Source organism: Molossus molossus, unplaced genomic scaffold, assembly GCF_014108415.1.
Source record: "Molossus molossus isolate mMolMol1 unplaced genomic scaffold, mMolMol1.p scaffold_m16_p_33, whole genome shotgun sequence".
In the NCBI taxonomy this organism is placed as follows: Eukaryota; Metazoa; Chordata; class Mammalia; order Chiroptera; family Molossidae; genus Molossus; species Molossus molossus.
The window spans coordinates 743408-757286 of record NW_023425370.1 but is presented as its reverse complement, the minus strand read 5'-3'; the positions used below and the strand labels follow the sequence as shown (position 1 = coordinate 757286).

Below are 13879 nucleotides of genomic sequence, written 5' to 3'. Positions count from 1 at the left end.
CGGCGGCCCCGCATCCCGCCCGGCCCACGCCACCCGCTCGTCCGCCGCTGCGCCGCAGCCGGAACCGCCGCTGCTGTCCGCCGGACTGCCCCGCCGACAACCGCCGGCCGCCGCGCAGCCCGCCGGGAAGCCGAGGCCCGCCCATTACCGCCGGGACCGCAACCCCCACAAGGCCGTGCGGCGCTGGCACCTCCGAGGACCCGTAGCGCTCCCGCGCACAGCCTGCCGGGAAGCCCGGCTCCCGTCCTCCGCGCAAGGCACCGTGGGAGCTGAAGTCCACCGTGGTCCGAGACCCAGCGCCTCCGCCGCATCCGGGCCCAGACTTCCTCCCGCCTCGCCCGGACCCTCCTTGGCTTTGGGCCCGCGACCACGCGATCCAGCCCACATCCCTCCTCTCATAACCGGCCCCTGCTGAACTGTGACCGCCCTCCTCCTCGTTCTCGCGTACAGGGCGGTCCAAGGGTCCGCAGCCCCCCGCCCCCAGGCTGGGCCTCCAAGTGAATAAGCACAAGACCACTGTCACACATGGCCTTCAGGGCCAGCAGCATCTGCACCTTTATGCGCACAGGGCGGCCGGGCCGAGACACTATAAAACCCAGAGGAAACAAGAGCAAGTGCAAGTCCGGGGAATGGGGCCAAGGTCACGCAGAGAGGTCACTGTTATCAAAACGCTCCTGGTCATACACTTCAGCCACAACCTTGCGGCCAGCAAACCAGCGCCCATTGAGGGCCTGGATGGCCTTGTGAGTCTCGGAGGCCATGGAAAATTCCACAAAGATCTTGACAATGATCTCTGCATCCTCCTCCTCGCCCTGCTTCTCCTGGTAGATGATGACGCGGTTGACAGCACCAAATTTGCCACACTCCTCGGTCACTTCTCCCTCCAGGTCGTCGTCGATGTCCTTGGGGTCCACCATGTTTCGAAGAACCATCACTGTGGACTGTGGGTGGGTGGGTGGGGATGACAGCTGAGCGCTGCAGCTGCTGGACCACACCACCCCCAACTGCCCCGCCTGCCCGAGCACCCACCTCCTGCTTGCGGAGCAGCTTCTGCATGACCATGTGGCGGGCACTGCTGCCCGAGATGCTCATGTGCTCCTGCTCACTCAGCATCTCCGGCCGCTCTGACTCAGGAAACAGCTCCTCCTCCTCCTTCTCCTTCTTCGGCTCCAGGAGACCCAGCGTTGGAGGGCTGGCGAGGATGGGGTTCACCACTCCCACAGAAGGAATGGTGACTGGAATGGGGGGCCGGGCTGGGGTCACACCTGCAGCAAACACATCAGGTCCAGCAGTCACTCCCCCCACCTCCATCCTTCTCAAGAAAGAGCACAGCATCCCTCAACCATGGCTGGCCTGCCCTCAGGGCATAGGACTGTGCCTGGAGTTCGTAGGCCAGTAAGCTGAGGGCAGCTGGAGATAGTGAGCCGAAAGGAGGCAGGGAAGAGAGGGAAACCTTGACCCACCCAGGCTCACCTGTGATGACTCCTGGGGCCTGGGCAGCCATGACAGCCTGAGGCAAAGCCCCCAGGGGCTGGGCCAGAGTCAGTGCAGGGGATACCAGTCCAGGCGTGGCAAGAGTGCCCAGCACCGCTGCTCCCGCCACTGCTTCCTGTAACCCAAAAGGCCACCACACTCAGTCCCCAGTCTGGCTACCTCCACTCTATACCACCCGAACAGCCAGTCAGTCCCCAAAGCACTGGGGGCCTATTGCCCAGGATTGAACCCACACAACTGCACTAGCCCTCACCTGAGCCGTAATCTTGGCTGTGGCTGCAGCTGCGGCCACAGCAGCAGCTGGCGGGAGGCCTCCAGGTGTGGCAGGTGTAAGCAGGGGCATGGGGGGTGTGACAGCCTTGCCCACCCGCAAATACTGGCCACCCAGGTCAAAGAGGTTCATGGAAGACACGGCATCTTGAGACGACTGGGCCTTCTCATACTCTGCAGGGCAGGAGCAGCAATGAGGGCCAGCCACAGTATGAAGTGGGCCCCAGCCCAGGCCCTTCCTCAGAATCCCCAAGCTCACCAATGAAACCATAGCCCTTGTGCTTGCCAGTCGTAGGGTCCCGGGCCAGCGTGCAAGATTTGATCTTGCCAAAGGCCTCAAACACGCTCTTGATGTCATCGTCCGAGAGGTCCTGGTGCACAGAAGCCACGTAGATTCGGTTGAAAGCACGTGCCTCTTCTGCCAGCTGGTCTATGATGGGCTGGGCCTGCCCTATGTTGCTGGGCCTGCCCACCTGGGGAGAGGTAGGGGACCAAGAGCCTCCAGTAAGCCCAGGCTTCCCAAGAGTGACTGCATCATCTCCTGAGTGACTGGCAGAGCACGCCATGCACTAGCCCCAGAGCCCAACTCCCTGGCCCTCACCTTGATGTTCCTGCCGCCCAGCATCACCGAGTTCATCTGCTCCAAGGCCAATTGTGCAGCTTCTGGGACCTCGTACTCCACAAAGGCAAAACCCTGGATACAGGGATGCGCTGTTAGGCCTGGACAGCACCCCCTGGAGGGAGGGGGTACACACAACAGAAAAATTCTCACCTTGTGCTTCATAGTGACAGAGTCCCAGGACATGTCAATGCTCTTGATGGGCCCAAAGGGGGCAAAGGCCTGGCGAATGGTGTCCTCGCCCAGCTCGTAGTAGATAGAGCCCACGTAGACCCGGCACATGATGGCCAGTGCCCGCTGCCGCTGAGCTGCCATCTGGAGCAGGACACAAGGGGAGAGAGTGCCACTGGCTTGTGACGGGGTGGCAGGAGGCTAGGCAGCCCATGCCCCTCCTGCCCCACCCACTCAGCACCACTGTGGTGAGGGCTCCCCACGCAGCAGCATGGTGCAGACTCAGCCCCTGCAGACAGGGTGGTGAGGGTCAGCAGGACCCTACCCCCAGGAAGGAAGACCAGGCCCCAAGGCAGGACATGGACCCACCCTGGCCTGTCCAGGTCCTGAGCAGACCGGCAGCAAAGCTGACAGGTGGTCAGGAGGCAGGGCTATGTGCCCTCCCACCCAGCCCACCCCTCCAGTCTGGAGGCCAGGAATGCTGGGCTGGGCTGGGCTGGGAGATCCTCCCAGGGACCTGACCAAGTGTTCTGACAGAAGAGGGAAGGGAGTGCCGTCCAAGCTGGAGGGACCCACTGGTGTGGAGGCAAGAGGGAGACAGAAGACAGGGCGCCCAGAAGAGACCCCAGGGGAGGAGGTCAGGAACCCAGGTAGGGGCTCCCTTCAGAGAGAATGAAGAACAGCTACTTGTGCAGGGCCAGCTCAGGTAGGGGCTCAGCGATCTGCAAGACCCCCATGCCTTGAACCCCTCACAAAAAAGAGCTGCCTGGACTCACACCCACAACCCAGAGGGCCTGGCCCCCCAGGAGCATTAGGAAGTGACAGGCCTGGCAGGCCCAAGGCAGACACACTGCCTCTGCATTGGGTTGAGTTTGGTCATTGTGCGTAGCGACCTCCCCATGCCCTCAGGGAAGGGGTTCCCATCCCTGCCATCTCACACACAACTTGCCAGGCAGGGGGGGATGCCCAGAGCCACACACGGTAGGCCAGGGGGAGGAGCTAGGGCCCTGGGGAAGAGACCACGGCCGAGGGCAGGCAAAGATGATGGGGCCCTGGCTCTAGCTTCTCCACCAACAGGGGCTCCACTCACCCTCACAAAAGTCCCCATAACCAAAGGCCAATTTCCTTCTTTAGACATCAGATAGCTTAGTATAGGCCAAGCCTCCCCTCCCTCAAAGAAGGACCTAAAAAAAAGGTCCACAGCTCCCCCAGAGTAGGAATTCCCCCAAAATGGGATACCCTCCTCAAACTGGGCTCCTGACAAATAGGCCTCAGGCTCCCTGCTGAGACCAAGGACCCCAAAGGCGGAACCATGCCCCCTCTCACACTAGGCACCTGAGACATAAAACCACCTGTCCCTCAGGTCAAAGTTCCCCAAGATAGAAGCACATCTCTTCAGTGGGCGCTCCCCAATAGCAGGTGGGCTAACAGCCCTCTCCCTGATGTTTCCTCATAGACAGACACCTCCCAGAGAGGACACTGGGTCTGTCTGGCCCCTGAGGACAGGCCCTTGCCTACCCTGTGAGAGCAGCATGCCCAGGGACGGTCCCCAGAGAAAGGGCCATGTTCCCAGAGGGGTCCCTGGCCTCCTCAGCCTGCCTCTGAGGGATGGAGGGTATCTCCTTCCCAGACTTCTCTGCCCATGGCAGCCAAGGCCATGGCCTCCACCTCCTCCCTGGCTGCATGGCCTCTACCCCTTGCTCACAGCCAGGCCCAAGGCCCAAATTCCTGCCCTTCCCTCTCTCGCTTGCTTGGGTCCCCCCAGCCCCCACCCTGTCCATCCATCCTCCCGCCAGGGTCTGATGGGGCCATGAATTAGGACCCTTCTCTCCTCAGGGCCTGACCCCAACCCAGGAGCCCAGGCAGCCTGGAGACTGGCGGAGCTGTAGGCCTGGGCGGTGCGCCCCGTGCGTGCAGGCGGCACGGGTACAGGTGGGCCAGGTGTGGGCAGCTACCCTCCTGGCCGGCTGCCCTCCGCAGTTACCTGACCCTCAGAGCAGATGGAGGCCTCCCCGGGGCGGTCCCGGGTGGGTGCCCGCCCACACCACTGGCCCCGCCACGCCTGGCGCTCTGCTGCGCTCGTCCGAGCTGGCGGGCAGGGCCGGCTCGGGGAGCAAGGTCCCCAGCACGCGGCTGCACTGCCCCCCTCTAGCCCTGACTAAGGACATGAGCCCCGGAAGAAGTGAGCATTTCTATTGACCGATTGCAAAGGTGAGAGAGGATCTCCAAAGCCCATTGTCACTGCTGCCATCTGAAAGACAGTAAAGACAGAGTTCAGTCTGTTGGAGCCGAGCAGTCTCCCGCTCTTGTCATACCTCACGCAGACAGCGGCAAGGCCCGGAGTCCCCGCCCTGCCAAGAGGCCCGCCTGCCTTCCCACATGGCCGGCCAGTGGCGGCTGCCGGCACCTGCCCAGGGGGGCCTCAGAGCCCCAGGTGCCCCGCCCTGCAGCCTGGCTGGCCGGGGCAGAAGGAAGGGAGAGGGGAGCGAGAGGAGGAGGGGCGCACATGAGCATGGGGAACAGCCCGGGCATCACCTGGCAGCGTGACTGTCTGGGGCTGGGCAGGGGTGGGGGCTCAAGGCCCAGGCACCTGTCAGCCTCGCCCGGCCTCATTGCAGCTTCCAGCCACAGTTCTAAAGCAGGGCCCTATGGAGGCACCCCAAGCCTCTCCTCTCAGTCCTGGGCCCCAGCCCAGGTGGTCTGGACTCACTGCAGGGGCGGGAGCCTGACCGCTCTTATCCGAGGCCATGGGGGCAGGGAGGAACGCCCCTACATGCTGCACCGTCAACTGTGCAGCCGGGGCACACGGGCGCCGGGGCGACCTGAGGCAACAGTCTGAAGTCCGAGAAGAGGAGATGGCTCGGGGAGCGGGCAGAGCTACAGAGAAGGGGCAGGGAGGGGCTGTGGGTGCTCAACAGGCAGATAAGGCTGGGTTACTCGTGGCTCGGGGAGGAACCCAGGCGTCCCAAGAAGGAGTCCTTGAGAAACCGAGAACCACAGCACCTGGTGGGGACGGCCGCAGGCGCAGGAAGAGGAGAGAAGGAAGAGGTGGTGGGGAGGGTGGCAAGGGCGGGCAGCAGCTCACCTGCAGGTTGGTGAGCTGCTGCTGCTGGTGCGCGATGGTCTGCTTCACCAGCACGCTCTTGATGCTCTGCTCCATGGCGTACTTCTTGGCCTGCGGGAGAAGGTGGTGAGGAGCACTGGGGCCCGGCCTGTGGGGAGATGGGCCTTCTTCCCCGCCCAATTGGCTCCCCATGCCCACAGCACCCTGGGCGGTACACTCTCACCTTCTGGAGGGCCTCCTGCTGCTCAGGCGTCAGGGGAGGCAGTCCCAGCTTTGTGGCTGTGCTCTGCCCATTCTCCATCTTGATGGAGTCTGTCCCCTAGTGGTGGGGAGCAGGGAAATTGTTAACAACAAGCTTAAGACCTCCCTCAGGTGGACCCAGGAAGCCCACCCCCGTCTCCCCCAACAACTGCACATTGCCTCCAGCCCATTCCCGGGGATAGACAGGTGCCAGCACAGACTCCCTGCATGGCCTAGATGCAGGTCTTCCCCAGGACCCACTGTCAGGATGTACACTGAGGCAGGCAGGTACTTGGGGGCCCTGGACCAACCTGGAGCAGCTGCAGAGCCCAGGCCACAATGGCCTGCTCAGGAACCACCAAGACAAGTGGCAAGTGGAAGGGAGGCCCAGCCTTTGTGGCCAGCCTGACTCCAAAACCTCTGTCCCAAGCCGTGCAAGAGTGTCCCTGACTGTCCTCCAAGACAAGGGGAGGGGTCAGGGCTCTAAATGGTCCAGGGCTCCTACTCCAGCTGCCACCCGGTCATGGCCCCAGACGGCCAGACTCAGCTTCCCTGCTGGGGAGGAGTTCCAGGGACCACTGGAGAAGCATGTGCGGGAAGGGTCCCCACTCCTGTGCAGTGCTCCAGCCTCCACCTCTGCTCATTGTGCATGCTGCCCAGAGGGCTCGGAGGTGCTCTCTCAGGCCACACAGCCCCGAGGAAGGCTCTTGCCCTTTTGCCAAACTCCTCCCTGGCTGTGTTTAGCCGCCTGGGAGAAGCCAGGAGCAGGCCAGCCATGGAAGGACAGAAACACAGGACACCCACCAGCACCCTCACCAGGTGAGTACAGGACCAGGAGACGCTTTGGGAGAGGGCAGGCACAGCCCACTGCAGACCAGAGCAGATGCTACTAGGATTATATTTACATTCCTCTGTCATAATTCACTTCTAAGCTGTTTGCAGAGGGAAGGACAAAGCCATGTAAGCAGAAGTACAGCCACCAGGCCAAGAAGAGTGTGCACATCAAGCAACAGAGCACACCTGCCTGTCTACCAGCTCAGGGAGGCTGGGGCTACCCAGCAACTGCAAGGAGACCACCACTGGTTCCTCCAGAGGGGGTGTTCTGCAGCCCCCAGCATACAGCCTTGGGAGAGACGGCAGATAAGAGAGGCAGGTCCCCAGCACAGGAGTGGCGATCAAGGACAGAGGTACAAAGGAGTCAGGAAGGGGTCGGCTGACCCAACCCCCCCAGAACCACCATCCTGACCAACACAGGGTGAAAGGGCAGGAGGCCCCTCCCCTGGCAACCCAGTCTGGCCCCTGGGAGGCTTGTCCCCAGCTGGCCCTAAGCCCAGCTCTCAGTGGGAGAGAGGCCCCCAAAGCCAGGGGCTGCATGCTAGAGCAGGCTGTCACCATGGTCATCAATGCCAATTCCCTTTCAGCCTCTTAGATACTTTTCAATCACCTCTTTGTCTTGCTAAACAAAAGGCCCTTCTCCCACAACCACTGGCTGGCCACACAGCCAGCTAGGGCCAGGGAGGGTTGGTTAGAGGGACCCCCTGGCCCCCATGCCCATCAGCTGCAGCCCCATAACTTCTGAGGATCCAGGCTACATACCTCAGCCTTTCCCCAAGTGTACCGGGGGGACCCAGAGTAGGCCCAGCCCCAAGAGGCCCCCCCTTGTTGAGCCCCCGCTGGAACCCCCTGGAGGCAGGCGCTGCCATGGCGAAGCACAAAGAACCCTATTACCCAGTGACAACAGGCCCACTCCACTCCCATAGGACACTGCCAAGGGCCAGGCGCCAGAGCAGGACAAGATCTGCCCACGCCCACCCTGGAGCCCAGACTCCGCCTACACCTGTGCTTTGACTTGCATGTTATTCTGCTTTGCTGTTGTATTTAAATTAGAGATCTGAAATGAAAATCTGTTCTTCTGGCTATAAAAACACCCTGCACCCTCTGGAACAGCACCAGTCCTTCTGCACAACACCAATGGCTCAGAGCTCACCCGGCTGAGTTCAGCCCCCACCTGACCACTGTCACCATCTGCTGGCGTCTGCAGACACGCAAAGCTGCAACTCACCACAGAAGCAGGGTGGATGCTGAGGGGAGAGGCAGGGACAAGGAAGCTGGAGTCAGGCCTGAGGCTGGGTGGCAAGGGGGCAGGACAAGCGCCTCCGTTCAGAAGGCAGAGAAGAGTGCCTGGGGCTCCTCCCGCCCGGCCCTGGCCAGTTCTCTCTGGGCCCAGGGACACGCAGGCAGGCGGACGGGCAGGCAGGTGGACAGGCGGGCCTGAGGGCGAGGATGCTTAAGGTCAGTACCTGTGGCGGTTTCCATTTGTCTCCCGCTGCCACCACTGCCGCCGCCGCCGCCGGCTCGGACCCCCCTCCTTGCTGGCCATTGACCTGCTGCAGGCAGGAAGGAGATGTTGTAACGGACAGTCACAAGACCCACCCACCCAGGCCTTCTCATCTGCCCTAGCTAAGGGCTGAGCTCCCCACTGATGAGCAAGGGAGGCTGGCCAGGGGCACAGGAAAGAACCAGCTCTGGCTAGCCCCTGAACATTTCTGACACTACCCCACTCCACCCTGCCCATTCCTCCAGCACACCGACCACTGCCCAGGGCCATGGCACAAGGGGCTGGCCTAGCAGAAACCAGAGCAGAATCTGGGGCAGCACCCAGTTTGCAGCAAGGCCTCAGGAGGGGACAGGGTAGAGAGGGTAGAGAGCCAAGGAAAGTACCCTCTCCTGGGTCTAGAGTGGCCCTTTGGCCATGCAGCTTAAACTAAAGATCAGTTCCTTTCTCACCAGCAGGACAAGGGGCACCTCTCTAGCACCCTGCATACATGCCTGGGCCAGCCCACAGCTCAGCAGCAGTCCCAATGCCTTCCACAGGCTCTGGCTAAATCCAGGGCCCAGGGCCCTCCTGAAGATACCTCCAAGGAAGGTGCAAGAGCTCCCCCAGCAGTCAAATTGTTCAAGGCTGTCTAACTCCAAAGAAGACAGCTGAGAGCTTGGTCATATCCCTAATCTACAACCAGAAGGGTCATGGAGCACTGCCATGCAGAGTGATCGGACAAAGACGCCAACGTCAGAACATAGGCAACATCATAGGGGCGGGGGCAATGGTGGAAGGGCCCTGAGACTCACTCCCCCTTCTCTGAGACCGCACAGTGGGAACCAAGAGCAGATTACACTCACCTAGCTCCCAGCTCAAGGATGAGACCCACAGATATCTAAGAATACAGGGATGGCCATGCCCACCTCTGGGAGTCCTGTGCACAGACGATGTCAGAGGCTGGGATGACTCAGCCAGAGCGTATCTCAGGTACTCTAGCCTCAAAGGAGGGACAACACAAGCCAGGCTGCACTGGAGACATGGCAGTAGACACTGAAGCTGTGGCTAACCCAGCCCTGCACGCTGCCTGAAGCACTCCGAACTCAGCACCACTGCTGCTGTGCAGTGAGGCCCTAGAGAGTCAGAGAGGACATGCGCCCACCCAGTAAGTGCACGGCAGCTGGACATGAGGTCAGAGCTGGACCTTGCCCAAAGTTCCCTGACACCCCCTAGAGCACACCCAGAGCAGAGGCTGCCTCTCAAGGTCCATAGCAAGAGCTATGCCTAAGCAATCCAGCCCCTAGGCCCCTGTCAACAGGGCCAACCTCAGGGCACATGTATAAATAACTCCCACTCTCCCAAGTCACTGTGCGAGCTGACACAGGAACCAGGACAGGGCTGAGAGCAGAGTCTCAGAAGAGCCTTCCCCCAGCCCTATGCTGTGCATCTGAAACTAATACAAAATAGTGTTGAATGTAAACTGTGATTAAAAAATGAAATTTAGCCCTGGCCAGTTTGGCTCAGTGGTTAGAGCGTCAGCCCACAGACTGGAGAGTCCCGGGTTCGGTTCCCATACCTCGGTTGCAGTTTGTCCCCGGCCCCGGTTGGGGTCATGTGGGTGGCAACCATTCAATGTGTCTCTCTCACGTCGATGTTTCTCTCTCTCTCTCCCTCCTGCTCTATCTGAAGATAAATGCAAGAAAGAAAACTGTCCAGGGGTAAGGATTAAAAAAAATAATAAATATGAAATTAAAAAAAAAACAACAACACACGAAGCATCTTTGTACCAGTATAAATATACTTTAAAATTTTTTCTTTTTTCTTTATTGATTTTTAGAGAGAGGAAGAAGAAGGAGAGAGAGAAAAAAAAATAGATGAGAGAGAACATTGACTGGCCGCTTCCTGCATCCCCTGCACTGGGGATCAGGCCCACAACCTGGGCATGTGCCCTGACAGGGAATCGAAACAGCGACCTCTTGGTGCAGGGTCGATTTTCAACCACTGAGCCACACCGGTCGGGATAAATATATTCTTAGTAATCACAAAATGATGAATGTGGTCCTGGTGGCTATACTTCAACAAATAATATATGAATTAGTTCATCATTGTGCAGTTAGATATGTTCAAACTATGTATGTCTCTTAAGCCTGGCCAGGTAGCTCATTCGGTTAGAGTGCCAGACACACCCCGGTTGTGGGTTCGATCCCTGGTCAGGGCACACACAAGAACCAACCAATGAATGCATAAATAAATGGAACAACAAATCGATGTTTTTCTCGGCCTCTCTCTCTTCTCCCCCCTCTAAAAAAAAAAAAAAGCAAAAAACACCTATCTATGTATCTTACAAACTGAGCAAAAATCCCAACTATGTATCTTACAAACAAACTGAGGGAGAAAAAAAGGAAGAAAGGAAAAGACGTCCCTGGAAGAAGCCAGACCACCAGGGCTCCACAGGGACATCTCATCCATCCCAGGCAGAAACTGCCTAGGGTTCCGGTGTAAGCAAACACTGGGAGCCTGGAGGAAAGTGTTGTTTATCACCACAGCTGGCCACATGCTGTCTTCCTCTGGCAATGAAAACGGGAAGGCTTTGCAGTCACAGCCCCCATTACCAGACAGCAGTGCCTTGAGGGGAAAGAAGCCCCCTCAGAAGGCAGTGCAGCGCAGCACCAGGGTTATGGGACCCAAACTCCAGGTCAGTAGCCCGGGTTAAAGAGGATTACTTCCACTAGAAAACCAGGAAAGTGAAGTGATTACATTTCCAGGCCTCGGGCTCTGAATTCAGGCCAGTCTCCTGGGGCTGGTATGAGAATTCAGTGAGTCACTACATGTGTGGAGTGTGTAAGGGAGTCCCTCTTGGAAAGCCCAGTGTCAAAGCTCAGACAGCACTGCTGCCTTCCGCCTGTTCAGTCTCACGGGTGCCAAGCTGGGCACTGCAGACGCAGCAACGACAGACAGGAGGATGCCAACCAGCACCACGGAGCATGACTGCAGCAGTGAGCGAGCACTGAGAAGAAAGCCAAGGGCAGGGTGGAGAGGGACGGTGAGGCTCTGAGGCAACGCGCAGGCTGGGACCTACGTGAGAAAGCAACTATGCCCATGGGGAGTGGAAAGGGTCCCAGTGCTCCGGCCAGACGGAACCCAAGAATGATGGCTCCAAGTGGAAGTGCCCTGGGCTGTCAGAGGAAGGGAAAATGGAGCAGCGCGTCCAAGAGACACAATGCACCTGGAAGACGGTTCCCTTGCTGGGCAGGGGCTGTGGCCTGCTTCTGCAGCTACCAGGTAGAAAGCACACCTGAGTAAGAAGCACTTCCCCATCTTCCTGTACTATTCCCTCACCAGACCACTGTCAGCCAAGCTCAGTGCCACTCCACAATGCCTCCCGCAAGAGCCAAAGCCACAGCTTAGGTCAGCAACCAGAGTGGCTCAGCCTGCACAGACCACAAGACAGAGAACAGGACAGCAGGGAAACAGGCAACCCTTCTAGAAATCTGTCCATTCGAAAGGCTAGAAGAGGAACATGCTAGACCGCAGGCTGGACCTCACTCCCAGAATCTGAGGCAGTGAGCCTGGGCCTTTACAGTTTATGCACACCTATTAACATATGCTAACCTCTTGAGAGGATTTGGAAGGGCAACCCCTATTGAAAACCCCAGCATACAGGGTTCAGACTTATTGCTCATGTCCACCTCTACAACGATACCACCCATCTGGCGCTGTGCCACAGTTGAGCTAAGCCCCAATTCATACCTCATTCCCCTTGAGCACAGGGTGCTGCTGACTCTAGCCTCTAGTGCCCAAGGCCGGGGCTTAGTGGTCGTGGGGGAGATAGGCACCAGCTCTCACTGGCCTCCTCCTACACCTTCCCAGGAGTCTGCGTCCTTGTCACAGCCCCCCTCTCCTCCACCATCCAATTCTGCCTGCTGCCTAGGACAGTCACCAAGTCCTCAACCCTCACTTCTTTTCTAACTTCCCTTTCACAGAGGTTATTTGTTCCCGTGGCTCCCACAGGAAGCAGGCACGTGACAGAGAGGGCAGTGAAGCCCGCTGGGGCCCTCTCTCCCCCTCGGAGTCAGTTTCTGCGCCAGTGAGAGAGACAGGTCCAGCACCAACCTACGTACACTTCCTGACCTCGAATGTCTCCCCTAACAGCCCGGCCAACAGCCACCTGCAGAAGACGCCTTCTCAAACAGACCTCAGGACAGCGCTCTGGGTAGGGGCTGGGGGAAGGGTGGCAGGTAAATAAGGATGAATGGCCACAGCGAAGGGTCAAGGGAGACCTCGGCAGAGCTGCGGTGGGCGGGCGGGAGCTGAGCAGAGTGGGGCAGGGAAGGGCTCCTCCGGCCAGGCCCCCATCACCCTGAACATGGCTCCCTTGGGCACCTAATACAGGGCGTGCTGGGTGGGAACTGGTCTCGGGGCCCATCCGACCCTGAACAAGGCCCCATTGCGCCCCCAAGTCCACGCAGAGCGCTTGGGATAAAGTAGTCACGAGAGAACACTTCCCTTCCTGAGTGGGGGGGACAGGACGGAGTCTCTGCGAGCTGGCGGCCACTTGCCGGCAGAGACCAGCGGTGAGCCGTTCGCAGCTGGGGGTGCAAAGAGCCAAGGCCGCGCTCCCCGCGGCCCGATCCCGCCACCGCTCCCAGGAACCCCGCCTTCCAGGCGGGGCCCCAGCACCCCGTCGGCAGGGGGACAGCGACCGCCCAGCTCCGCCCCGAGGCTGCGGTGCGCCCGGGCCTGGCGGGCACCCCGGGATGGGGCCGGCTCGGCGCGCTGCACGGCCCCCACGACGCGCCCCGGCCTTCGCCTCGCGCCGCTCTCCCGCGGCGGCCACCGGAAGCAGCAGCCCGCGAGCCGGAAGCTGCGGCCACGGCCGGCCCCCGCCTCGCTCCCGCTCCGCCCCCGCCTCACGCGACCTGGGGCCGCGAGGTCCCGCGAGCGACCGCCGCGTCCCCGGGGGGCCCTCGGCGCCCGGGCCGGGTAGACGACCGGCGCCCGCGGCGGAGCAGCGCACCACGGCCACCCGGAGCTCACTTACGAGAGCTATGGTTGCCGTCGCCATCTTGCGCCCGTCGCGGCCGCCGCGCGCGCCACACGCTCCTGCTCGCTCCGCGGTCTCGCGCGATGTAGGTGCGGCGGAGGCCTTCGAGGAAAGATGGAACTATCGCGATAAAAGGCCCTTTCGCCAGCGACGTGGAAGCAGAAAGAAACGCGCTTCCGGAGCGGGTCGGGGCGGCGGATGGGGCGTGGCCAGGGCGGGGCGTGGCCGAAGCGGGGGCGTGGCCGGGGCGCGGGCGCGGACGGCGCGGGCGCGCGCCGCCAGCCGAGGATTCTTGTGTCCCGCGAATGCTCCGCTGCTCCGTTTCTCTGCCTCCTTACAGAAAAGTTTTGCTGCCGGTTCCCGGCACGCACCCAAGAGCAGGACAGAGGACGGCCGGGCCCCTCCAGGGCAAAGGAGTCCCAAAGGGTCAAGAGAGGTGACGAAATCGCTGTATTTCGCAGTCAGATTTCGAGATGCATCTTTGCATTCTAACATCACTGAAGTCAGGATGCGCCTACCAATGAGTGGTGTGTCCTCATTTAATGGACAATGTCTTCTTTCTTAGTGACTCATAGAACAGTCGTGCATCTTTTTTTTTTTAATCCTCACTTGAGGACATTCTTTTTTTTTTGCATTTATCTTCAGATAGAGCAGGAGGGA

At 60.1% G+C, this 13879-nt stretch overlaps 1 protein-coding gene across 6 annotated transcripts; it reads right to left on the bottom strand.

Annotated features, from left to right (window-relative positions):
• Positions 1-273: 273 nt before the first annotated feature.
• Positions 274-13405, bottom strand: PUF60 (poly(U) binding splicing factor 60). 6 transcript variants are annotated; one of them, XM_036281283.1, is made up of 12 exons: positions 13217-13405; positions 8159-8242; positions 5842-5937; positions 5640-5729; positions 4755-4805; positions 2537-2698; positions 2366-2458; positions 2024-2237; positions 1748-1938; positions 1474-1609; positions 1030-1265; positions 274-941 (listed from the first exon to the last, which is right to left on the bottom strand). In XM_036281283.1, the coding sequence occupies exons 1-12, from the start codon at positions 13238-13240 to the stop codon at positions 642-644; spliced, it is 1677 nt and encodes a 558-aa protein (XP_036137176.1). In that variant the 5' UTR covers positions 13241-13405; the 3' UTR covers positions 274-641. The 6 variants fall into 6 exon arrangements, with proteins under 6 accessions (XP_036137176.1, XP_036137174.1, XP_036137177.1 ...); XM_036281281.1 differs by having other exon boundaries at positions 275-941; positions 8159-8245; XM_036281284.1 differs by lacking the exon at positions 4755-4805 and having other exon boundaries at positions 275-941; positions 8159-8245.
• Positions 13406-13879: the final 474 nt, after the last annotated feature.

What these genes read in the sequence shown, in the direction of transcription:
- PUF60 (XM_036281281.1), bottom strand. Translation starts at nt 13,240, where the DNA reads ATGGCGACGGCAACCATAGCTCTC. An exon ending in ACAAATGGAAACCGCCACAG is followed by an intron (nt 5,938 to 8,158) that starts GTACTGACCTTA and finishes CCCCACCACTAG; the next exon opens with GGGACAGACTCCATCAAGAT. An exon ending in AGCTGCTCCGCAAGCAGGAG is followed by an intron (nt 942 to 1,029) that starts GTGGGTGCTCGG and finishes ACCCACCCACAG; the next exon opens with TCCACAGTGATGGTTCTTCG.